Genomic DNA, 26,496 nt, shown 5'->3' with positions numbered 1-26,496 from the left:
TTTGTATTGGCTGCCATGCCAAATCATGCACCTGCTTGCTTTTCTGTTTAATTTAAGTTTATGTATATGATGCTGCGATATTTGTTCTGTCAATTTGCTATATTAAAGGTTGTGTGATTGATTAGAGAGATTCTAACGCTTAAGACCATACTAAGATATCATGGAGATATACAGTATATATATATATATAAACGTAACCTTACATGTTAGCCTTTCCAAAATTACCTCACGGTTTGCCTTTGTTTGTCTGATTGTTTGTTTATTTTTTTTTATATTTTAATACTAACAATCATAATAGTGTAAATTTTACACTATGTCCTCTTCTAAAAACTGTAAAATTAACAGCATTTTACTGTACAATTACATGAAATGTCTGGTTAGATATTTTACAGTTTTTCCCTGTATATAGTACGGGAACTTACTGTTAACCTATTAACAGTTTTTTTCAGTAGCGTTTTTACAAAATGTTACAGTTAAAATTACACTTATTTTTTACAGTGTGCTCACTATATAAGCCATTTTTAGAATCCCATCCATCAGTCCCAAATTAGATTTGGAGTCTATTCAAAAGATTATAGAATCGAACAGCACTGCATTTTAGATACACATAGGGCTGTTGATAGTTCATTCATTTCATTAGTAAAACAAAACTGAGACATTAGAACACAAGAATAAAAGCAAGAAGTCACAAGTCTCATGCCACAGATCAGCAGGCTTTCAGCTTGACGCTCTATATAAATGTGATTCTTTAGTTAATCTAATTGTCTTATAATAGAAAAGAGAATAAGTTAATTACTCATGTTTTTTCTGGACCTCTCACCACTGGAGCGCAGAGAGAGAGAGATAGATAGAGCAGCCAGGGAGAAGATGGAGTATCAGAGGTCTGCTGCCTTTTCCAGTTGGCATAAGATGAAATGGCTAATGACAGGGAGCACCGGCAGCAGTTCCAGCAGATTTCTGGCAATATATTTACATGACTTGATGCCAACTTACACTTGATTAAAGTAACATTGCATGGACTGGTGGTCATGTATTCCTGGCGCCGTCCAACCAGAAAAAAAAGTGTTGACTCTTTTTGTCTCTAGCTCAACTGGCACAATGCGAGCAATGCAAAGGTCATGGCTTTGGTTCACAGATAACAGATAAAATGACTAATTTGAAAGCATTGTAAGCGGGTTTGGACAGAAATGTTAAATGCATAAAAGAAATGCAAGCTATTGTCTGTTTAAAGACATTGTGTAATGATAAAGTGGTCGATCTTGACAAAATCTCTGATTGGTCCCTATGTTGATCAACAGTAGGCAGATTAAGCGTTTTCCGTGCCAGGAGATGAGGAATATAAGGGAAACATGCCAGTGCCCGGATGCCAAGATGATGCTGCAGCCAACATGACACACTTGTGTCCAATGCTTTTCTACATTTAAACTAGATTAAAAAACATCTTTATATGTTTGTGCTTGAGTTTCAGTGAAAAGAATAAATTATCTCATGAGACACACTGGCATTTATGAAAGCATCCAAGACCCTTGATACAGATGGATGTGACATATGTATAATTTCAGTGAACACTCTTGAAAATGACCCTGTGGTCAGTCTAGATAGAGCATTTGTCTTTGAAGTCAACATTAAAAGGTGCTCATGACCCATTTTACTTATGTGATTAGATGTATTTTTAGAAGATATTTAGAAGGTCAGTTTTGTTGACTTTAAAGGAATAATTTACCCCAAAATTAAAATGTGCTTACAATGTCGCATTACATCATTGTTCACCAATTGGTCCTCTGCAGTGAATGGGTGCCGTCAAAATGAGACTCCAAACAGTTGATAAAAACATCACAATAGTTCACAAGCACTCCACATGACTCCAGTCCATCAATTAACATTTAACAACTGCTTTTCACTCCACAAGATGTTAATTTATGGACTGGAGTCATGTGGATTACCTGTGGATTATTGTGCTGTTTTTATCAGCTGTTTGCACTCTCATTCTGACGGCACCCATTCACTGCAGAGCATCCATTGGTGAGCAAGTGAAGTAGTAATGCTAAATTTCTCCAAATCTTTTCTCATGAATAAACCAACTCATCTACATCTTGGATGGCCTGAGAGTACATTTTCAGCAATTCCTTTACATTTCCTGCATTATTTTTAGAAGTAGCAATGAATTCATAATGTAATTCTCAGTACACATCTTCTATGCCTATCGTTTTTCTCTTTCTATTTTTTGAGCTTTGAGTAACCCGAGGCCTTGAATTGATGAGTCAGTTTCTGAGAATGAGTCTAGATATATTGACTGCCATGCAATACTTGCCCGGTTATTGTCTTCATATGGAAATGGAATAAAATGCAGAGACGTACATGCAATGCACGGCACTGTGAGTCACTTATAAATTCTGTTTGTTCATCCAACAAGATATTATTGAACTTTTTTGTGCATTGCTGTACCAGATCTGTCTGGATTGCTCGCTTTGGTGTGTCTTTGGCATAGCCTAAAACAAAGCATTTTTCATCTCTTTTCCAGCCTTCAAGTAAGAGCTACACTTCCCATTTAGAGGCGAGCACCTCATCCCTCCAACAGCCATGGCAGACGAGGCTGACATGCGCAACGAGCTGTCGGACATGCAGGCCAGAGCTGATCAGCTGGGCGATGAGGTAAGTACACCTTCAACATGCATGGGAGATGCACATCTAAAAATAAACCCTAAATACGACAGCTTCTGTTTATAAATAGACCCGTCCCAGCGTGAAGGACAATGAACACACCATGACTTCAGAGACGTGCAGTAGAAGACAGAACCACTCTAAAGAGCATCTCTGAATGAATAAATCCGTTTTGTGCAAAATGAAGCGGCTCTATATTAAGACTTCTCATCTATTTGTCATGGAGCAGTGGAAGCTGCTTGGTTATCACCAGGCAGAAGCAGTGGTGATCAGTGAGAGGTTCTCCACTTATTTCAGACAGAAACAGCCTCCCTCACAGCACCTGCTCAGTGGGGGTTCTGCACTGGCTTTGATAGACCTCTAATCACACAGGTCTCCTGCTGAACAATCAGAACTTTGACACACAACTGCATGTAGGAGGGGTAACACAAGTGATTGACCATGTCATCAGAATGCTTGTGCATTATTAACGTGGCAACTGCACATGTGTCCTTGATTGTTTTACTATGATAAAAAGGGATAGTTCACCCAGAATTAAAAATTCTGTTATCATTTACTCAACCTCATGTCGTTCTAAGCCAGTGTGTAACAAAAGAAGATATTTTCAAGAATATTATCCGTACAGTTCAAATCAGTGAAGCCCAAAACAACATTGAAACCCAGTTTCATTGTATGGATTTTTTTCTCACAGAAGAAAGTCATGTGGGCTTGGAACAAACATGAGGGTGATTGAATTCGTTTTGGGGTGTACTATCCCTTTAAGAAAAAGACATAATCATTTTTATTTTAATCAATCCTTAAATAATAAAAATGTTGTTTTAACACTGCTTATAGGTGAATTGTGCAATTAATGTGCCACTAGTGGCACTAAATGGAGAAAAACAAAAACAGTTGTTTCCAGACAGGTGTCCAAAACACTGTCATCCACAATACCCCTGCATTAATCCATTAACTACAACAAAGATTATTACAAATCGTTTTTTTTGTAATTGAAATAAGGCTGGAAAAAAATGCATTTAATAAATTAATACTAAATGGAAAATTAGTGAAAAAGGTGAAACTGAAAAAAAGAGGTTTAAGTTGAAGTAATAAATGTACTAATACTGAAGTAAAAATAAAGCAAAAAAAGTAGTAAAGGCAAAATTAGTAAAACTTCAACTAAAATTAAAATGAAAACTGAAAATATAAAAATAAAAGCTTATGTAAAATATGAATGAATACAATATTCATATATAAACTATGCAAAAATACACTGTGGACTATGGAAGCCTGTTTCCGCCACTGAATAAAAAATAAAAAAAGGTAATTGTGACTTTTTATCTCGCAATTTAATTTTTTTTCTTGCAATTTTGACTTTACATCTTGCAATTCTGACTGTTTTCTCGGAATTGCCTGATACAAACTCGCAATTCTGACTTTTTTTCCTCAGAATTGTGAGATATAAACTCGCAATTGTGAGAAATGAAGTCAGAATTGTGTGCTATAAACTCGCAATTCTGACAACATATCTTTCTTTTTTTTCTCCTCAGAACTGAACTTTACGAGTTTACTTTAAAAAGTCACAATTCCCTTTTTATTTTTTATTCAGTGGCGGAAACAGGTTTCCATAGTCTACAGAATGTTCTATATTGAAACAATAGTTGCATGTCATTTGTTATGTATGGTGACATGCAACAACTGATATATTTGAAGTTACGTAAATGTGAAAATAGACTACAACTGGAGCACTTCGCATTCACAATATATGAATATACTGAAAACCAGACTTCTGAAATCGTCTGGTTAATTTGAAGCATTCACAAACAAGCCAGGATGCTTACAAAAGTAAACAAACGTTTTCCAGAGGCAAATTTTTCTCTCGATTAAATAGCATCAATAAACAAGCTGATCATTGTGTGAGATAAAGATTTACTTGCCAGCTAGTTGACTGTTTGTCTTGACAACTTGTCAATGACTAGTGCATTAAAGTGGCACATGAGACAGTATTAACACTGAAAAAATGACACCATTCACCTTCATAGCCTCACAATGACGAGGTGGTGTATGCTTCCATATGATCTATGGTATGACTCTTGGTGATAGCTCTCTAAAAAGAAAATCAAGATCTCAATAATGATCTTTAATCCCAGCCTGCTATTAAGCATCCTGTGACGCGGCACAGTCATATTTCTTCATCTCAGATATATACACTGGACTGGAATGGGAGAGCTTTAAATATTCATGAGTGGATAATGCTATCTTGAGCTTTCTTTGAAGGAACAGGAAGGAAAGGAGGGGGAAAAGAAATGGCTGTACATTCAGCTCAGTCTGAACTTGGCAGCCATTAGTAACATTCTGTCGGAACTGACATTATGAACATTATAGCCTTGTACCAACTGTGGTGCTCGACACATAGCATTCAAATAACAACACGAAGAACCAACAACAAGCAGGAACATATTAGCTGTTGTGTGCATTGTGGGTAATAATACGTGTATTTTTCTTTTTACAGTCTTTGGAAAGTACTCGCCGCATGCTGCAGTTGGTCGAAGAGGTAAGATATTGATTTAACTCAGTAAATAACAGAAAACCATCATGCTGTTCTGTCAACATATTCAGTTACATATTGCATATTGAAGATATAAAATATAGACTGAAGTCATATATCTCTAAATGACACACTGTAATCGCTAGGAGAAATGCTTGCTCATCGGTTTAGCTGTATATGAAAAGCCGTTTTTACACAGAGTTTGGTGCACCGCTTGTTTTCATGGCTGCTGAAGGTCAGAAATGGAGACGTTGAAATAGCACCGAATTTCCGCTCTGTGATAAAAATCAATAATGATTTCAGAGAAACTCCATCTATGTGTTACTGATAGGGCAGTGGCGAGACACTGGAGAAAAAACAAGTCTTTAGTGTCTAATAGGGATCAAACACTCCTGACCCCACATGTGGAGATGAATGATGGTGTTGAGAAAAAATAGTGGTTGCTTTGGCATTATAAAGATCAGAAACCTACATTTTAGTTTTAGTATGATAGCGAGTATAAATCATATTGTTGATTTGTTTTTTTATTAAATGTTTTCTTCACCAAGGCTACATTTACCTGATCAGAAAAACAATAAAAACAGTAATATTGTAATAATTTAAAATAACTTTAAAATAAATTTGTACTCCAGTCTTCATTGTCACATGATCCTTCAAAAACCATTCTAATATGCTGATTTGGAGATTAACGAAAGATTTCTTACATTAATTGTTGAAAATGGTTGTTATTTAAAAATAGTTGGGGGTTTTTGCAAATGTTGTGTGTTTTTAAAATCAATTTAATGCATTCTTGCTGAATAAAATTATTCATTTCTTATAAAAAAAACAATACAGACCCCAACTTTTGAATGGTATTGTTAGTATAATATGAAGGTTCTAGAAGGATCATTGCAGCCAAGATGCATAATATTTTTTATTTCTATATCTTAATGGTTCTTAAAGGGGTCATATGATGCGATTTCAAGTTTTCCTTTCTCTTTGGAGTGTTACAAGCTGATTGTGCATAGATAAGATCCCTGAAGTTGCAAAGAATAAAGTCTCAAAACCAAAGAGATATTCTTTATCAAAGTTAAGACTCTGCCACGCCCCCCTAAAACGGCTCATTCTAACACGCCCCCACATATCTACCACACTATATGGAAATATTTGCATAATGCCACCCAAATGTTCACGCAAAGAAAGAAGGCATGGTTTCAGTAACCGCAGTTAGTGTTGAAACAGCCATGTCAGGGAGACGCTGTGTGATTCTAGGCGAAAGCAAAAGCACTTTATAAGGAGGGGGCTTTGTAGAAAACGAAGCGTTTGAGAGAGGCGGGGCATAGAGGACCTGCAATAATGTACAGTATTTGAAAAATAATGTGTTTTTTGAACATTAAAACATGTCAACATATTCTGTTACACCAAATACACAAAATAATGATCTTTAAAAAAGCATCATATGACCCCTTTAAAAAACAGGCCCAGTACCAAGTTTTGTGAATTACATCTTGAAATTGGTTATCCAAGTTATGAACAAATCATTCTCACGCTTCATTTTTGCCATTGCTGGAAGAAAATTGCACACTTGGGCTGCTAATGAACTTCAAAGGTTAGCGGTGCTGAACAAATATAATGTTTCCATCTGGTTCTTGCATCTGATTTCATATTAAACGCTTCCAGTTTCCATTATGCCATATGTCACTTTGATTAAATGCTGAGTAAAGGCACATACCTGTTATTATTAGTATAAAATGAGTTGACAGAGCTGATAAGTGGGGATATTTTACTAAATTAAGTATTAATATTTGTTTTTCATTACATATAAAGATTCCTGTAGATACTTGGTGCTGTGATAACAAACCTCAGCAGTGCTCAATCATCAAGTTAAAATAATGAGGTGATGGTGGGATTCGGAATAAGATAAGCAGCTGTTTTATTTAGGTCAATAGAACCTGCATGTGCCTCAGAGAACGACTCCCCATATTGCACTCACACATGCTTTCATACCTTCAGAGTTCAATCCAGTGCTCTGTTTACAATTCTGAGCTAATTTTAGCTCCATACTGTCTGCCACCTCATTGCCTTCTTATAATTACCTGCCAAATGAATAAAGCGCTCTTGAAGAATTTCAATAGTTGTAATAATGCTGTGCGCTACAGTCTGTCCTCTTCTGAAAAGCTCTTTTATTCCCTGCTGTTCTTTTCTCATCTTATATCTGACCTAAATATGTGTGAATCTCCTTTCTGTTCACCTGTAGGCTTCTCTCACCTGTTTATTTCCTCTTTTCTCTTGCTTTGCCATTCTTGATGGATTAGAGTAAAGATGCTGGTATCAGAACTTTGGTTATGCTGGATGAACAGGGAGGTAAGTTACGGCGAAAAACTCATTATGGAATCATTTAATGAGGTTGTGCAGTAAGTCATTTTTATTTGCTTATTTTAACTTAACTGTCTATAGGCTACTCGTAATACTTTGTCAGATGAGCTGTTTTGCAGATTAAAGAAATGATTTTGAACAATTATAAACATCAGGCCGTCATGTCAAAAGTGAAGCTTTGAGAGTCATGTAAAGAGGTAAATTGAACGATCGATGTTGCTGGTAATGACAAACAGCTCTCCTCTTCACCAGATGAAATATATCTGTGTACAATCCCTGGGGCGAAAGACTTTCCAGTCAACACTCAATGCTATTTTAGGATAATTAGACAAACATACTTCATTCCACGAACAGCATAGGCATTTTTATGAAAAGTAAAACTATAATTGATTTATCAATGATGTGACTCGGTTTAATAGAAATAGTCACGTCTCTATTGACAAATTAAGCCTTTATAATGCTTGAGGCTTTATTCGGTTTTATGTGGATAATAAGAAATGTTGAGTTCCTTTCCACATGGAAGAGAAATTTTAATTAGTCTGTCAAAACAACATACAGCCCTTCTTCTCGTTTTGTGTTAAATTATGGATGTTGTGTTTCTCAGATTGCCTCAGGACAATCCATTTCCTACCTTAAATGATCCTGCTACCTTTCTTGCCTCCAGTTTTAGAGCAGAACAACAGCACGTCTCATAAAGCTGTGCTCTGATTGCTGAATGTAATAGTCTCCTAGAGCTCAGAAGGCTTCCAGTTAGAAGTCCACTTCAGGAGACATATAAAGAGACTTATAAAGAATGTACGGTACCTTTTTTTAACTAAATAACTACATGAAGTCAGTTGTCTGCACCGCAATGGTAGCTCATTAATCATATTTTCAGCATTTCGAACCTACAACCTCTGGGTACCAGCCTACAGTGTTAACTGTCCCAAAAGGCATGGTACTCCATCTGTTTCATTTACAGATAGAATATGTCATGGCATTAACCAAGCACAAATTTTAATTTACTCCAATGTTTGAAATCAGCTTCATTGCCCGAGGTGTGGTTCGAACCCACGAGGACATACATCCATTGGCTCTTAAGTCCAACAACTTAACCACTCGGCCATCTTGGTTGTTATTTTTTGTGTTGTAGTTGTAGAAATTGCTTCTCCAATATGCTTTCTGCCATCTCTATGAGTTAAAGCAGATTTTCTACAATTATGCATAACGGAATTGACATTGCTACTGGGAGTGGGGTTTGAACACACAAGGACATTTGCCCATTGAATCTAAAGTCCAAAACCTCAACCATCCTGGTTGTTTTTGTTAGGTGGTAGTTGAAGTGACTGCTCCTCTAATATGGTTGCAAGGGTCTGTTTTCTGTCATTTCTAAGACAGTGCAGCTTTCCTGCACTGATTTATGCTAGAATAGACATTTACTACCACAAGTGGGGTTTGATCCCCCAGAACATTTGTTAATTGGAGCTTCAGACCAATGCCATAACCACTCAGCCATTCCAGTCATTTTGTAATGCTACAACCCTTCTTTATTTCTTTTAGAGGTACTTCAGAACCAGTTTTGAGAGACTCATTTGTTGGTAACACAACCACATACAGCTGCATAACTGTATTCTACTTAAAATCCACATTAATCTACCAGGAGCGGGGTTTGAACCCACGAGGACATTTGTCCATTGGATCTTAAGTCCAACGCCTTAACCACTCGGCCATCCTGGTGACTTCGTGATAATAAAACCCTCGTTATTCCTTTTAGAAGTACTTCAGAATCAGTTTTGAGAAAGCAGTTTGTTGGTAACTACCACATACAGCCACATTACTATTCTACTTAAATTTCACATTTGCCTACCAGGAGTGGGGTTCGAACCCACGAGGACATTTGTCCATTGGATCTTAAATCTAATGCCTTAACCTCTCGGCCATCCTGGTTGTTATAGCAATTTTAAAATTGATGATAATCAAAATTAATTTTATGTTTTATTCATTATCTCTGTCATTGCAGACATATTGACCTACCTGCTCTCATCTTGAGTACCATTTGCAGACAATGAAATTAATACAGAAATAATTCCGCTACCAGGAGTGGGGTTTGAACCCAAGAGGACATTTGTCCATTGGATCTTAAGTCCAATGCCTTAACCACTCCGCCATCCTGGTTTAGATGCACTGCAGTCTGCGTGCCATCACACTACTGGCTCAGTCCTGGTGTTATTCTACTTAAGATACAAAAAAGTGAAGATATGCTTCATATCACTGTCAACCAATGACAAGATGAGTCCCCCACCATCTCTTTCTCGCCTCCTTCCCCCTCTTTCTTCAGTCACGCTGCTCTTGCTTATGGGATTAGCAGCAAAACCCAATTAGCCATTTGGCTTGTTGTCGGTAAATGGTGGAAACCTCACACTAGACCCTGTCAGTTGTACTTAAACTAGCTAAGAAGAATACAAATTTTAGAGCTTTCAAGCTCAATTAAGGACAGATGAACAGACAATTAAAAGTGAATCGTATTATCATATTTGCTCATTTTTATAAAATGGCAACATCTGTTGTGCTCCCCCAGGGATTTTACAGTTTTCTAAAGCCCTAAAGGAATGTGTATCCCTTCAGTCTGTTGTTCATTTCAGTTCATGAATGATCAACCATTACATTCTTCAGTTTACTTCCCCTTACCACACAATAACTAATATTTATGCTCCATATTTCATTCTCTTTTGCTTTTTATTTCTGTTCTGTTTCTGATCATCTTCTTTCTTTATCAGCATTTGCTCATGATGTTCACACGTTCATAATCATCCTGACTGTTTCTTTTTTCAGTTTAACTCAGACAGTGGTGGCTCAGTTACAGTGAGCAAGTGCCCAGTGATGCCAAGCATTCATGCCAACAATCACTGGATTCCCTAAAGGCTCAGAAGAGCATCCCTATTACAAAATATTAGCATATGCTTTTTGATTTTAAAGGGATAGTTTACCCAAAAATAAAGTCACTCTTATGTTGTTCTGAACCTGAACCTTCTTCCACTGAATGATTATGATTCTTATACAGTGCTGATTTTGGAGCTTGACAGCCCCAGTCTTTCCCCTTTTCAATTTTATAATCACTCTTAAAAATAAAGGTTCCAAAAGGGGGTTTGCACAGCGATGCCACAGAACAATATGCCACAGATTTTTGGTTCTTCAAAAAAAATACAGTGAACAGTTTTTTTTTCTCTTAGTGTAAAGAACATTTTAAAAATCTAAAGGACCTTTTATGGAATGGAAAGGTTCTTCATGAAACTATAGATGAAAAAATCTCCTTTTTGTGTTTTATGGAGGACAAAAAACTTGTATTGGTTTGGAACAATATGAGGGCATGTAAATGACGACTTTTAATTTTGGCTGAACTATTTCTTTAATTATTGCTGTAATTTATCCAAGGCAAATTGTCAATTGAGCACGAATTAAACAGGTAAATGCATGTGGGTTGAAAAGTCACTTTTTTATTTGCGTATGTGCTCTACGTCTCATAGCCCATGTTCTCAGCACGACCTAATCTAACCACCCACTGCATCATTCAAATGTCTCACGTTTTGAGTAGATGTGTTTCTGGACAGCTTAGATGTCATTTGTCATCATCGTTTGTCTGCAAGGATGCAAAGTCTCATTTCATTACTGTCACCCCTTTGTCCTGACCAGAACAACTCGAGCGTGTTGAAGATGGCATGAACCATATCAACAAAGACATGATGGAAGCTGAGAAAAGTTTAAAAGATGTAGGCAAATGCTGTGGACTTGTATGTCCCTGCGACAAGTAGGTACTGGTGAAGCGTCCAAGGCTCTCACCTGTCTGCTGCTGTCTGACTATCTCTTGTCACTGTGAATGTTTAAGCCTCTCTCTTTCTTTTTGTCCCTCTTTTCCTCCTTGCCTTCCCTTTCTCTTTCTCTTTCTCTCCTTGTTCCTTTTCCGCACTCTTTATTTCTTTTGGGGGCGTAATTGACTAATGTTTAAATCAGAGCAACTGGAGCGCATCGAAGAGGGAATGGATCAGATCAATAAGGACATGAAAGAAGCAGAAAAGAATTTGACGGATCTAGGAAATCTCTGTGGTCTATGTCCATGTCCATGTAACAAGTAGGTGATGCCTGTCGCCTGCCTGCCTGCCTGCTTGCCTGCCTGAACCCGACAAATAAGAGAAAACGCACGTGGCCAATTTGCACACTCGCTCTTGCTCGCTCCATAGCTGTCACTTCCCCCCACTGTGCTCTGCCTGGACTACTTCTCTGTGCATAGGGATGGTGGTAGACCTAAGTCCGTCTGCGGTGCCACTGGTTAACCCATAGTTGTAGCTGTAGGCCCTACTCTCTGCCGGCTGAATGCGCAAATATGCTGGGCTTTATGCTTCACTGATCCATTGGTCAAGGACTGTTGCTCGTAAATGTTAAGTGCCTGCTTAATATGCATGTGCTACTTTTTGAATTGCAAGCATTACACACTCCTTGAACGAACTTTGTGGACAGCAGATTAGAAATTCACGCTTTATTTACTTGAGGCTGGCAGAGCTGGTTTCCTGAAAGGCAAAGCATGTCACTGCATGTGGGTAACATGGTGGAAAATGTTATCTTGGCAATATAAACAGCCTGTGTAATTGATTATAGTACAGCTGATTGCTAATTATGTGCTATTCATACCTTAAAGGTGCACTAAGTAATTTTTTGTTCTGTTTAGAACAGTTCTAGTCTACGAAATTTGACTGGTTAATTGGCGCTCCAAGAATGATCATAAACTGTCCAACAGCACTGGGACATTTCTTTGTTTGTATCCTCAATGTTCGTGTGTTACACAGACAATCGGACAGTGAGGATTTTTCAGTGACTCCATCTGCTGGTTGTTTTGACTGTCTTAATTTATTCAGTGATTCATTCAGAAACACTGATTGATTCAGGAAACAAGAGACTAACTATGTGTGAGTCACTGAATCATTTTTTAATGGATTTGTTCAAAAACACTGATTCATTTAGGGACAATAAAATGACTCTCTTTGAGTGAGTCACTTCATTTTTTTTTAATTCATTGATTCATTCAGGAAGGAAACCGGTGACTGAAAGTGAGTCACTGAATAATTTTCTCAACTGATTTGTTCAAAATCACTGATTCATTCAGGAACAAAACAAGTGAGTCACTGAATCATTTACTGCAATGGTTTGAGAGTCACTGAATATTTGGTTCATTAAAAAAATGATTACTCCACGAACTAAACTAGGGACTGCCTTTAAGTAAGTCCTTGAATCATTTAGCAATCTAAGTAACTAATTAACTAAGCAACCGATCCGTTCAAAAACACTGATTTAATCAGAAAAGAAGCAACTGACTGTCAATATCAGAAATCCATTGCTGATACAGGAAACAACAGTATGATCTTGCAGAACTGGCTTCAAATATGGCTCATCCAATCAGAATTTAGAGTAGAAACTTCTTGCTTTTTAAAATGGCATACAAAGATTATTTGAACAAATGATTAAATGTTATATACTTTGTATAGGAAGATAAGTCAATGAAGTAATTCATAATGCTTTATGTAGGAATGGACCGTCACTGTTTAACATATTTGCTTGTTTACATTGTAATAGTGATTTCTCTGATTGATAGATATTGTTTGAGGGTTGTGGGTAGATTCATTCTTCACTGGGAATTTTGTAATTAACTTTAAAATGATTTGTTAATTAAAGAAAAAAATGACTTAGTGCACCCTTAAACCTTGTAAACGCACAAGCACATTCAATCAAGTTTTCAGCAGTATCCAAGTGGGCACAGACATTGGTTCTTATTATTCTCTGTTTCACGAGTTGCAAATATTATGTTAATAATATTCTGTGTGACCAACTCTTGCATAATGGTGCAGGCACTGCATAAATACTCATGTGAGCTACTGTCACTGGCTGAAAAGTGTTGAACGGTTATCAGCGGTAATGCAGGCCATCGCCAAACGCCAGCTGTTTGATGAAGTATTTATGAATGTTAACTATTGGGTAGTTTCTTATTCCTTTTATGTATTTGGGGTTGAAGTAATTAAAGTGTAACAGAGCAAAACAGTAAATGTATATATATTTTTTTACTTTTAAAGTCAACATGAAAGGCAAGTTTGTGTAATGAATATTCAATGGGAAAATGTTGAGTGGGAGCTTGATTTTATGCATCGGAAATTGATTGGATTGGGAAACTGGTCTTTTTATGACAGGTGGATTTATGACTTGATTAGAGGGCTTGTAAGCCGAAAAGAAAAGTCGTTTCAAGGGTGATGCAAGTTATTACATTTTAATGAAAGATAATGAATCATGCACAGTACTACAAGAACGTGTATTAAGAAGGTAAACAAGGTCAATTTTGATTTCATGTTGACTTTAAAGCATGTGCAGATGAATGTAAAGGAGATTTTGGCTTACCTCAGAACTTTTATTCATGTTTCTTTTTAAAGACACGCACCTGTGTCTGTAAGGATTAAGGTCATGGTTGAGTCTCACTGCCTCTGGTCAGAGCTTTTCATATCAGCTCCTGTAGTCACAATGGCAGTGGCATAAGTCGATGCGTACCATAAATCTAACCTAAACCATAAAAAGCCCTATCTTACATAAAAGGTTGAAATTAAAGGTATAGCTTATAGGAAATCACCTGCATTGCTTAGAGAGTTGCTGTGAGCTTTGTTCAGACAAGCAGAAAAAAATCCCATTTTTTAGGTACGTATGTATCTGGACCTCAAACCTGTTAAAAACAAGTTTTTGACAAACCCAATTCAAATCAGTCATATGTGACCCTGGACCACAAAATCGAAATTGAGATTTATATATCATCTGAAAGCTGAATAAACTTTAATAATAAATAAATGAATAAATTTGTTAGGATAGGACAAGATTTGGCCAAGATACAACTATTTGAAAATCTGGAATCTGAGGGTGCAAAAAAAAAATCTAAATTTTGAGAAAATCGCCTTTAAAGTTGTCCAAATGAAGTTCTTAGCAATACATATTACTAATCAAAAATTAAGTTTTAATATATTTACAGTAGGAAATTTACAAAATATCTTCATGGAACATGATCTTTAATTAATATCCTAATGATTTTTGGCATAAAAGAAAAATCAATAATTTTGACCCATACAATGTATTTTTGGCTATTGCTAAAAATATACCCCAGTGACTAAAGACTGATTTTTGTGGTCCAGGGTCACATATATTGTTTAAAATCAAATTCAATTCAGATTTCAAAATGTGTTTAGTCTCTTTTCTCCATATTTGGCACATGAGTACCACAGGAGCTGAGGCAAAACTTTCCATAAAAATATTGGGTTGTCGTTGTGGGTAAACTATAAATGTTTCGGGCCCTGTGAGAGAGAATTACTAAGGTCCATTATGGTACAGCCTTCTCAAAAAACCTGTGGGAGGGTGGGCTCACCAATAAAAAATACATATATGCTGGGCCTCTTGAATTTTTGCAACATTTCTCAGTTTTGTGTAAGAAATTCTCTTGAGATCATGTAACACTTAAAGGGATATATTCTGTCATACTCACCCTCATGTCGTTTCAAACCTGTATGAGTTTTCATCTGTGGAACACAAAATAAACTGTTTCTGTCTAGTTTAAATAAGTGGCAGTATTATTTATATACTGTTATAGTATTTATTAATATTTATTTAATTAGATTTTTTTTTTATATTTTCAGTTTTCATTTATTTTATTTTTTTAAGTTTTATTCATTTTGTTGTGCTTTTGTCATTTTTTTTTTTTTTTACATTTATTAAGCTTTAATTTATTTTAATTTCCGTTTTTATTTTAGTACTTAAACTTATTTTATTGTGTTAGCTGCCAGGGCAATATATTTGATTTTCATGTAAGTTTTTTTTAGTCTTTCATTATTATTTATTTTTTATTTTGCCTTTATTTTAGTTAAATATATATATTTTTAAAAAATAGTTTTAGTGACCAATAACAGCACTATGTGCTTTAGTTATATGGACAAAAATACTGAGGCATTTTTCAGAGTATTTTCTTATGTGTTCCACTGAAGAAAGAAGTTTGAAATGACATGAGGATGAGTAAATGGTGGCAAAATGTAAAACTGTTTTATGTCTTTAAGTTACTATGGTGACTGTTATATACTGGATATTGACTGTCTGAACAAGCAGGTCCGATTTCATCACTTACAGAAAAACTTACTAAAGATTGGATTTGAAAAGTGGGTGCAGTGTGAACTTAGACCTTTACTGTATGCATACTGTTACTAAACAGCCTAATTCCCTTCCCCGCCTGAATGCAATGCATGTTACTTGTTATGATAAATGCTTTTTATTGGTTTATTGATTTCATTAAAAAGCTAACATGCTGTATCTAAATGTTTAATGAACAGACTTTATACGTTTGGAATAGGTCTAATCTGTACTCTCACTGAGAACATGTTACTTCTGAATGCTTCTCTTTGTCTCTTCACGTTGATAATTGTTGTGAACCTCCTCTAATTAACTGTCACGTCTCCATCAGTGTCTATGTAATTGTCTGTCACACCCCACTGTACGTGACGTGTGTACGTTAGTTCCAGGAAAGTGTTGTTCATTTATTCATGAGCACATTTAGTGCATGCAATTCCATAACATGCAGATAATCCTGACCACCATTTCCTGTTTTAAGTGTTCTCTATCTGCATGTAGTTCCTCTCAGTGCCTGTCTAGTGCTTTATAGTGTTACTGAACACCTTTCGGCTTCTCACCCTGTCCCTCTCACTTCCTGTGGTTGTTCAGGCTGAAAGGTGGTGGCCAGTCCTGGGGTAATAACCAGGATGGGGTGGTGTCCAGCCAGCCGGCCCGTGTGGTCGATGAACGTGAGCAGATGGCCATCAGCGGAGGATTCATCCGCAGGTCAGTTACTTAGGAGAGATTACTGCAAATACAGTAGAATTCAGTGGACTTTGGTGAGTAGACTTTTGAGAGTCCTAATCTTATATTTTGACAAATTATGAAATTTGTCATTTTATTTTATAAGCATGTTGTTAGCAATACCAACATCATGGATTTGATTCCCAGTGAATGCATGAACTGGAAAAATCTATACCAAAAAATGTATGTGTAATTTGCTAAAAGTGCATGCCAAATGTGATAAGAAATTGTATATATATATATATATATATATATATATAGTCAATTGTCACACCAGTTTTTAGTACAGAAATGCCTAATAATAACAACAATAATATATAATTATAATATTTAATTATTTAAAATGTATTATTTTATTTTAATTCATTAATTTAATGTGACAAAATACTCAGATATTATTTAAATTGTAAAGTAATAAATCAGGTAATATTTGTTGTACTGCCTTATATATTAAGTCTTACTGTCTTATATAATATATTAAAATTCATTAAGACTTTTTTGCATTGCAACATAATTTTCATGACAATGAAGCGAATCGCTAATTTGTAGTAGGCTACTGTAATGCAAAACATATTATTATTATTAATAATAATAATAATAGTAATGCTGGTAAAATCTTGTTCATTAATGTAATGCAAAAATAATTATATATTTTTAAATTGTAAAATATAATTTTATAAATTACTGTGTTAATGTAATATAATGTGGTATGTAGTGTACACTGTAAAAATTATTTTTCGATTTTGTAAATAAAACAAAGATTATTGGAGAGTATTTTTACAAGAAAATACTTTTTCAGTTTTTCTACCTCAAATTTTCTAATTTAATTCAATGCAGACTTGTAATTATTTATGAATTTTACTAGCAGCTTCTGAGAATTTTCAAATTTATCTGAGGTACAGTGCAAGGAAAAAATTAAACTGAAGAGTTTTTGAGAAGATGAAAGCAGCAGGAATATTCCAAGATATTTGGAATAAAAATAAAATCGTAATATAAAGTCTTGGTGTTTACTATTGCTATTTGTTGCTATGGTTACAGGCATCACCTGCCAATTAGAGCAGTGTGTTGACTTCAGTATACAGACATTTTTCGATCATTAGCTCTTGTCTGCTGTTGTGTGGACAGATCAATTTGAGCGACATGTTAGTAAATACGCTTGTCAGTCTCAAACGCTGACTGTGTGAGCGAAAGCTAATTGTGCTGTGGTTGTTTTCATCTATCTAGTGTATCAGCAGTAAGTACACCGCGCTTCACTTGTCAGTGAGATACAAGGATCTCTATAATTGTCTGTAGAAGACGAATGTCCGCTTTGTGCCAGACTGTAGCTTCAGGCACGTCAGGAATGGTCATGAAACCACTGAGCTGTTGTTGGTCTGCTGTCTCAAAATATCCCCTGTCAGTCCACAAACTAAATGAAATGTTTAGCTAGAGTCCATATACAACTTAATTGTTTTAGACAGTTGTTCTAGTCATGCTCGTGTAGACAGAATCCTTGGGTTAGGTAATGTGAGTAAACATCATGTGCTTAATGTCCTTTTTCTGTGCTGTACAACCTATCAGACTATGGAAGCATGTTTCCGCAACAGAATAAAAAAATTAAAAAGGTAATTGTGACATTTTATCTCACAATTCGGACCTTTATATCTTGCAATTTTGAAAAAAAAAAAAAAGTCTGAAGTGTGAGACATACACTTCACAACTGCAAGAAAAAAAGTCAGAATTGTGAGATAAAAAGTCACAATTTTTTATTACGTGACAAAAAAAAAAATTTGCAAAATGTAAACTTGTGAGATGTAAACTCGGAATTGCGCCTGAATTCAGAATTCAGTTTATAACTCGCAATTCTGATTTTATATAGAATTCTAAGTTTATATCTCACAATACTTTTTGTTTCTCGCTGTTCTGAGAAAAAAAGTCCGAATTGTGAGATAAAAAGTCAAACATTTTTATTACGTGACAAAAAAAAAAAAAATTTGCAAAATGTAAACTTGTGAGATGTAAACTCGGAATTGCGCCTGAATTCAGAATTCAGTTTATAACTCGCAATTCTGATTTTATATAGAATTCTAAGTTTACATCTCGCAATACTTTTTGTTTCTCGCTGTTCTGAGAAAAAAAGTCAGAATTGCAAGATATGAACTCAGAATTGTGAGATATGAACTCAGAATTCTGACTTATTTCTTGTAATTCTGAGTTTGTAACTCGCAATTCTGATTTTTTTTCTCAGTCCTGAGTTTAATTAATTCAATTCTAAAGCAATTCTGAGCTTACATTTAAAAAAAAAACATCAGAATTGCATGATATAAAGCATGAGTCATGAAATAAAAAGTCAAAACTACCTTTATTTTTTTTATTCTATGATGAGGCTTCCATATTGGACAGATTAAGATTACTATGAAATCAAAATTGGCTCATCAATGCATGTTAGTTCACAGGGAAAAAAGGTTTTTGAAATCTTTTATCAGAATATAATAACTACATTTTTCCTGTCTATTTCATAATGCTTTATGTCACATTCTGGAAGTAAAATGGGTTGCGAATGCATTTCCGTGTTGACTTTGATGTAAAAAATCATCCTGAGGATATTGTGCCCATCTCAGTCAGTGCTCTCAATAAACCCAGTCTGTTTTTTTGTCTTCAGGGTAACAAATGATGCACGAGAGAACGAAATGGATGAGAATTTGGAGCAGGTGGGAAGTATCATCGGTAACCTCCGCCACATGGCTCTCGACATGGGCAATGAGATCGACACCCAGAACCGTCAAATCGACAGGATTATGGATATGGTAAGATCATGATATTGTAATATTGGAGACATTATTACTCAACACAAGAGCATCAATAGAGACCGCAAACTCTCACATGAGATAAGAGCTTCTAATTATACCACAAGATGCTTGTTTGTGCTTGTAATGTCACATCCCACTGTAAAATACCTTTTGAGATAAATATTTGTTTGGAGTAGTGCAATTATGAATTTTGGATCATAAATGCATTGTATAAGGGCATCATTATTCATCATTATTGTGCATCATTATTGCTATTGCTATTGTTTTCAATCAGGGAGCTTCAACTAATTTACAATGGGGCTGCAGCATGAAATTTTTTAAATTAATATATTAAGTATTTATTTAAATTAATATATTATTATGAATATAATTAATCTAATAGTTAATGTTAATGCTAATGTAACATAATGCTAAAAAAAAATAAAGAATATTTTCTTTAAACTTCATAATGACATAAAATGATTTCAATTAATATATTACTATAAACATAATGTTATTATTCATATTAATATATGAAAGTAGTCTAACTGAATTAAAATACTAAAAAACACTAAAATCAAGGTTTTTTCTTTTCAATAACTATTGATTTTTACTGAAGAGCAGTTCATGAAACTTCATAAATCACAAAATGAATTGTGATTCTCAATCGGGGCTCAGCAAACTTCCAATAGGCTATTTAAATAAATATATAATTATGAATCAATAATGTAATATGAAATATTTTAAAATATTAAAATAAATTATATTCATTTTTAATTTTTTTAATAACACTTCTTGAAAGTTCTGGAATCACAAAATGAATCATGTTAAATTATTAATAAATATTAAGACAATTAAGCATAACCAATTTTCAGTACTATAAAGCATATATATGTTTTTCATATATAATAATAATAATAATTTCTTATTATTAATTTAATGTGACATACTCCAATATTTTAAAGTAAAAATTGTAAAGTAATAAATCAGGTAACATTTGTTGCACTGTCTTGTATATTAAAATCATTAAGACCTTTTTTTTTTTTGCATTGTGACATTATTTTCATGACAATTAAGCACAATATAATGCGACAAAAATGATATATTGCTTACATTTTAAAGTAATAACCTAGGTCATATTTGTTACTGATTTAAACAAAAAAATTATTTTAAAAATGACTGTATTATATCACTCCCAGTCACTGAAAAACACCTATTGTATCTGTATCTATTCTTTTTGTCTTCCAGGCCGATTCCAACAAAACCAGGATCGACGAAGCCAACCAGCGCGCCACAAAGATGTTGGGCAGTGGCTAAACCCCTGCGAGAAGTGCTTTGGCTCCCTTTCCCCTCCCCGCTGTACCTGCAACAGTGCACATGTGCTTTTCACCCGACCGGTTTGCACACATGCACTTATCAGCCCCTCTACGCTCTATCTAGGAAGTGTCGTCGTGTGTCTGTCTTAACTGATAGTCTAGTAAATGGTCACATTTACTCTGTATCTTTCTCTCCAAAGGTTAAATGTACATTTGTGCAGATTTGATGGCTAGAGCTCACGTGAAGTTTCTTCTTCTTCTTGTTGGTTTCTATATGTTTTTTTTAAAGTGTATATCTATTAAATATATATACACACATTTTTTGGATGAAATTTCTTAAAGGTTTTCAGTCATCTGTGTGTCCATGCTCTGTGTTTTACTCCATATAAGCCATGCTTCATATTCAGATGTAGCGAGACAGGAGACGAATTAGACCGTGAGGTGCAGGAGATCACATGACGGATTGCTTATCTTAGCCTGCTATTTTGTAATCGCCTTTAGACAATGTTCAGCAATGATTATTCCACCTAAAGTGGTCATATATGTGTGTCACTTTCACTTATTATTACCCGCGTCGTTCCCCATGTGTAGACATTACCATACAGCATGGGCATGTCAGTACATGCATTCGGTTTGAAGCAACATCACAATAGTGCCACTCTTTTTATTTCTGTACATCTGCAAAATGTGTCAGTTGATGTGAAAATTGGAACTAAATGCCAATAAAAACGAAACAAACCTGAATCTATTGTTTTCTTTGTGTGATGCTTCGTATCTGATTTAATATCTTCCCAACGCAGAGACAATAGCAAGCGTCTGCTGTTGATACAAGAGTGTTAGAGTGGCTGTGCGCTGTACTAACCCAGATCCTCTTTGAACCAGGGGCTTTACATGGATTATGCCTGGCAACGTCACTAAGTACTTCCAAATGCTGAAATACACAAGTACACACACATTGGTGCAATGCACACAACATGGATAAACACGAGCAAGTGTAAACCTAGGTGTTAGGGGACGGCTGGCCAATCGTGATTATTGAAGTCAGCTGCCAGTAATGTACAGCAACATTATTAACAGGCTGGAAAAATGTAAATTATTTGAGAAGATTACACACCATAATGAACAGATCATAATCATGATGGAGTAAATAGGGCTTAATACATTGGTGTAATGCCAAGCCAGCAGAGGGAGCCCTCACCCGAGTACTGACTGTGTTCCACTCCCTCTGCTTCCTCTACACTCATTTCCTGTTTGGTTCCTTTATAGCCAGAGACTGCTCATGCTCATCGCGAAGTATTGCCAGTTAAACCTGCCTTACCAAGCGTTCTCTATTGTGATTCTGATTGCCTGTTCAGTGTATGATTCTGCCTGTTTACCGACCTAACGTTACCTGGATTATTCCCCTTGCTTAGTTTGCCTGATCGGACGGATGTGTGTGTTTGGACCTTTTGCCTGCCTGTTCACTTTAGCCTTCTGGATTGCCCCTGTAAGTGGTGTTACATTGGATTGTCATTCTGGTTTCGACCTTCTGCCTGCCTTGACGTTCCTGTTCACTGAAACTGTCCTCAATAAACTCCCGCACATGGATTCAGACTCCGCGTCAGCGTCCTCATTACAATTGGTTAAAATATTAAACTTATACCGGTAATTAAAAAACATTAGTTTTATTACAAATTAATTATGTATAAAATTATATTTATTTAACAGCTCAATTATGTGCACATGGGGTGAATTTTGAACAGATGTTGCTTGTGTGGTGCACTAATTTCTAACATAAAACCATAAAATACTAAGAATGTTTTTTTTTTTTTACGTTTTCTTTTACTAAAAAAGAACTGAAATGGTGTCAAATGTTTTTTTTTTTTATTGAATTGTAATTGAAAATCATTGTTTACGTCAGTTTGTCTAAAAGCAAAAAACACTTCCCATAGAAAAAAAAGTTTAAATAGTATTTTCTGGCTATAGCTTTACTGACTGCATTAATTATTATGGGTTTATTCATCAGGTATTTTTTCTTGTATGTACATAACAGAAAATATGCATATTTAAAAAATCATCACAGTTAACTTTAAGGTCTTTTGAAGTTTTTATTTATAGTAAACTAAATTAAACATTGACTCACAAAATGTTTTTATTTTTATCCTAAGTGAGAAATTATGTCATATTACAGCTAATTTAGCTTTTGTTTACTGTGAAATTAAGTAGTTAAAAGCCAAATTATAAAAATATATATTATATTGACCTACATTAGCTAACATTTTGCCCTGTGATTAAAGAAAATATAATGATTGGTTGTTATATTAAATAATCTTTATTTTTATTTTTTTACATTGTATGAATGATTTTGACCTTGGGAAATGAAATACTGTTGAATTATATAGAGTAAAAATGTAAGGTTTAAACCAAACCATAAATATAATTAGAAGAAAAAAAAACTAATAATTTTGGCTGAAATAAAAAAAAAAAGTTTTTCATTGAGAATAATTGGTAATCTGATTGGCTGTCTTTTTTGCAATTTCCCTTAAATGATTAAAAGCCAATTCTTTAATGACATCACTGTCCAGGAAGTGACATCATTTTGGTGGGAAAACAGCACAAAGATCAGTAAGTTTTAGATTTGATGAATTCTTTGATTTTTGTGGCTATTAGATGGTTTGTCTCATCTGAAAACATTAACACATTTGATAAAATTGCATTCTTTCAATTGCAAAGCTTTAAAAATGTTATAAATGACCCTCCTACACGCCAATTTTCAGTCCCTCACTGAGAAATGACTAATTTCAGCTCTGTGTTTTATTTCTTTTCAGAAATGTTATTAAATATTGTATTTCTGTTCCTTTCTGAAAGTCTGAAAACACCCTACTTACAGAAATACTTCTTACAACAAGAGCATATTCATGTTACAGAGTTCAAAATATTAGCATAACTGCAGTGATGCTGGTCAAGAAACATGGTCTCACTTGTGATACTAAACTAGTTACGTTAAACAACCAAATCAACCAAAATAGAAATCCAGAAATATAAATCCATTTTTGTTTTTCTCTTTGTTGTGGAGAAGAAGCACAATGCTGTTCTCTGTTCTCATCAGATGGAGATAATGTCCTCTGCTGTCCAAGCTGAAAGAGATGTTCTCAAGCGTAGCCCGAGTCCTGACTTTCACATGGCACATTTATCAACCTCAAAAGCAAAACACACATGAAAGCACCGTCAGCCAAGACTGCAATATCTTTCTGCTCTTATCTGAGACGTGCTTCTCTACAGCTCTGCAATCGTTTGATGATTTTCTTCTGCCCCATTTGTGGAAATGCATTTGGCAGATATGCATCAGTGACTTCTAGATGTACACTGATACAGTATTTTACACTGCTGAGTTAGAAAACGGTGTCTAGAGGATGCTGAACGAGTTCATACAAGTACAATAATCAAGTGGTTCCATTTTCATTTCTGGAGACTGATTGGACATCATAAAAAGCCTTTAAAGAGCCTCTGAAATCCCTTGACAAAAGCACAGCTTCCTTTGTGTTGACATTTACATTTACATTTAGTCATTTAGCAGACGCTTTTATCCAAAGCGACTTACAAATGAGGACAATAAAAGCAGTCAAAACTAACAAAAGAGCAACAAAATAAAAAAGATAAATATAGATAAAGTAGAATTAAAATAGAATAAAAACATATTGTTGACAAATTGTTGACAAATTTCCTTTTGAAAATTGTTGGTTTTTAAATAGCCAACAGGCTTAATTTACATCACAGCCACTCTGTAAAAACATCTTATTCTTAATGAGTAACTAGACTCTTAAAATATTGTATTTTCGCTCACCCTTTGGCAGCACCATTGGTTTTTGTGAACCAAGTATTTTAAGTTGGAAAGTAACATGTAATATGATGCGAGTAAATGGAAATGTAATGATATTTAAAACAAGATATTTGACATGCAATGATGCACAAATTAAAAGTTTAGAAACATATAAGTATGTTTGCTTATATTCAAAATACAATCTATGAATAAAATGATTTATATGAATAACTTATTTTAATATTCATATTATATAATATAATCATATTTTATATGGTATAGTTCATTTATTTTGTTGATTTTAGATTTTTTTTTCAGGAAAACAAGTAAAAAGGTATAAGCTAAAAAATGTTACTAATTAAAACCAAAATAAAACCAAAAAAAGTTATTTTTTGCATGATAAACTATTTGTAACTTTCTAATCAAAAGCAGGTGGTATTTAAAATAAAAATATTCTCATTAAAGTAAGCAGTTTATTGGTCATGAGTGCAAGATGAATCAATATTGTTAAGCCTGTCATTTTTAAATGCATATCTGTATATACGTTTTACTTTTTTAAAGTTTTACTTTTATGCCCAGCTAACAAAAAATATGTTCTTAAAGGAATCTTTATGCACCAAGAGCTTGTAACACTCCAAAAAGAAAGGAAAAATTGAAATCGCATGATATGACCCCTTTAAGAACGTTTTGATCGTTCTCACTGAGTTATAAAAACATTATTTCTGAACATTTTGTGAATGTTCAAGACAAGGGGAATGTTACATTTAATTTTTTGCAAACATTAAATTTTAGAAACAGGTTTAATAAACAATGTTTTTGCACTAACGTTTTAACTAAGAACATTATTAAGTAACTTTGAATGAACATTCTTTTAACATTACAGTTAAGTCCAGACCTTTAAGACAACCACCAGAACGTTCTGAGGTACATAGATGGCCTCAACAATTACACACAAGGACTAAAAGCCACAAAACTCCACATGAATTCATTTTACAGTCTCTTTAAACGCAAAAGCAAATTCATTTTTGTTAATATTCTTAACTGAATATCTACCAGCGATTTCTACTCGCTCCCGCTCTCTCAGGCAGAAATTTCACCTGTGCTCGGTAACCTTATTTAGCGTGTGAAGCAGATGGGATGTGACAATTCTTTGATACATAATTTGCTCTTCAGCGCAGGTGCTGATTGAACTGGATCATTATTCAGCGATTGACACCCACTCTCACCACCCTCTCTTCTGAGTCACAGCCCTCCGCTGGCCTGTTCTTCATCAACTCCCAGGCAGCCCACCTCCTCATCGCCCTCTTTACATCTCGCATCCCCTGTTCACGCTTCTGTACACACACCGTCTCCAGCGTCGTTCAGCCACAACTCATTAACAAACGCTGACAGCAACTCCAAAGGCTCTCTGACTCACTGGCTTTTTGTGATAGTCTGAATGCATTTGTACATCAGATATCATTTGAATAATGATTTAAACACATAAACACGTGCACACATATCCCTCATTGTAAAGCTTACTATAAACACTGTTGTGATGGACGCGTTAGTTCATCCTTCCAGTGATTCATATTTATTCACTTTGACAGTCCAGTGATGGGGAAGAGATAGGATGTGTGGGGGAATACTACACTTTTACTATAATAAAACCATGGTTCATTTTCGTAAGGGTATGTGTTTGCAAATGAGACATGTTAGTGTAGAGTGTAGACTGACAGCTAGTGGTCAAAGAGGCACTAAGCAGCTTCTAACATCTTAAAGGGGTCATATGATGCGATTTCATTTTTTCCTGGGCATAGAGGAGAAACAATAATGTACAGTATGTGGAAAATAATGTGTTTTTTTAACTTTAAACCGCATAAACACATTTCATTACACCAAATACACAAAATAATGTTATTTTTAGCAGCATCATATGACCCCTTTAATTACTGTTTCGTTTACAAGCACAATATATTAATGATTACTACAAAAACGGAGCAACTGTGATGAGCCCATTTTTTTAAATCACTAGGTAAAGATTAGGTTATAATTATGACATGAAACTAGGCTATTTGAATTGCATAGTTATTAGTTACTATGTTTTATGTGTCCTCTTGAAGTGCACACAGTTGTATTATTATTAGAAGAGGTAGTATTTATTTTTATAAAGATATACTCGGCCAGTTATTTAAT

The 26,496-nt window shown here is 34.9% G+C and overlaps 1 protein-coding gene and 3 non-coding genes across 5 annotated transcripts in view; 1 reads left to right on the top strand and 3 right to left on the bottom strand.

The window, feature by feature from the left end:
- Positions 1-21,216, top strand: part of LOC107729268 (synaptosomal-associated protein 25-B) — a 41,515-nt gene extending 20,299 nt beyond the window's left edge. The window contains exons 2-8 of one of the 2 annotated variants that reach the window (XM_016539722.1): positions 2,522-2,652; positions 5,153-5,194; positions 7,483-7,531; positions 11,213-11,327; positions 16,304-16,420; positions 19,080-19,224; positions 20,455-21,216. In XM_016539722.1, coding sequence (XP_016395208.1) covers positions 2,581-2,652; positions 5,153-5,194; positions 7,483-7,531; positions 11,213-11,327; positions 16,304-16,420; positions 19,080-19,224; positions 20,455-20,523 — 609 coding nt within the window. In that variant the 5' untranslated portion in view covers positions 2,522-2,580 and the 3' untranslated portion in view covers positions 20,524-21,216. Of the gene's footprint in view, positions 1-2,521; positions 2,653-5,152; positions 5,195-7,482; positions 7,532-11,212; positions 11,328-11,530; positions 11,649-16,303; positions 16,421-19,079; positions 19,225-20,454 lie in introns of both variants that reach the window. The other variant, XM_016539721.1, reaches the window with a different exon arrangement.
- trnal-uaa (transfer RNA leucine (anticodon UAA)) lies at positions 9,177-9,259 on the bottom strand. The gene has a single exon. It is a non-coding gene; the product is annotated as a tRNA-Leu (tRNA).
- On the bottom strand, positions 9,387-9,469 carry trnal-uaa (transfer RNA leucine (anticodon UAA)). The gene has a single exon. It is a non-coding gene; the product is annotated as a tRNA-Leu (tRNA).
- On the bottom strand, positions 9,615-9,697 carry trnal-uaa (transfer RNA leucine (anticodon UAA)). Its single transcript has one exon. It is a non-coding gene; the product is annotated as a tRNA-Leu (tRNA).
- Positions 21,217-26,496: the final 5,280 nt, after the last annotated feature.

This window comes from Sinocyclocheilus rhinocerous, unplaced genomic scaffold (assembly GCF_001515625.1).
Source record: "Sinocyclocheilus rhinocerous isolate Xijiao unplaced genomic scaffold, SAMN03320098_v1.1 scaffold1268, whole genome shotgun sequence".
In the NCBI taxonomy this organism is placed as follows: domain Eukaryota; kingdom Metazoa; phylum Chordata; class Actinopteri; order Cypriniformes; family Cyprinidae; genus Sinocyclocheilus; species Sinocyclocheilus rhinocerous.
Note: the sequence above shows the minus strand (reverse complement) of the source record. Positions and strands in the feature narration are given on the sequence as shown.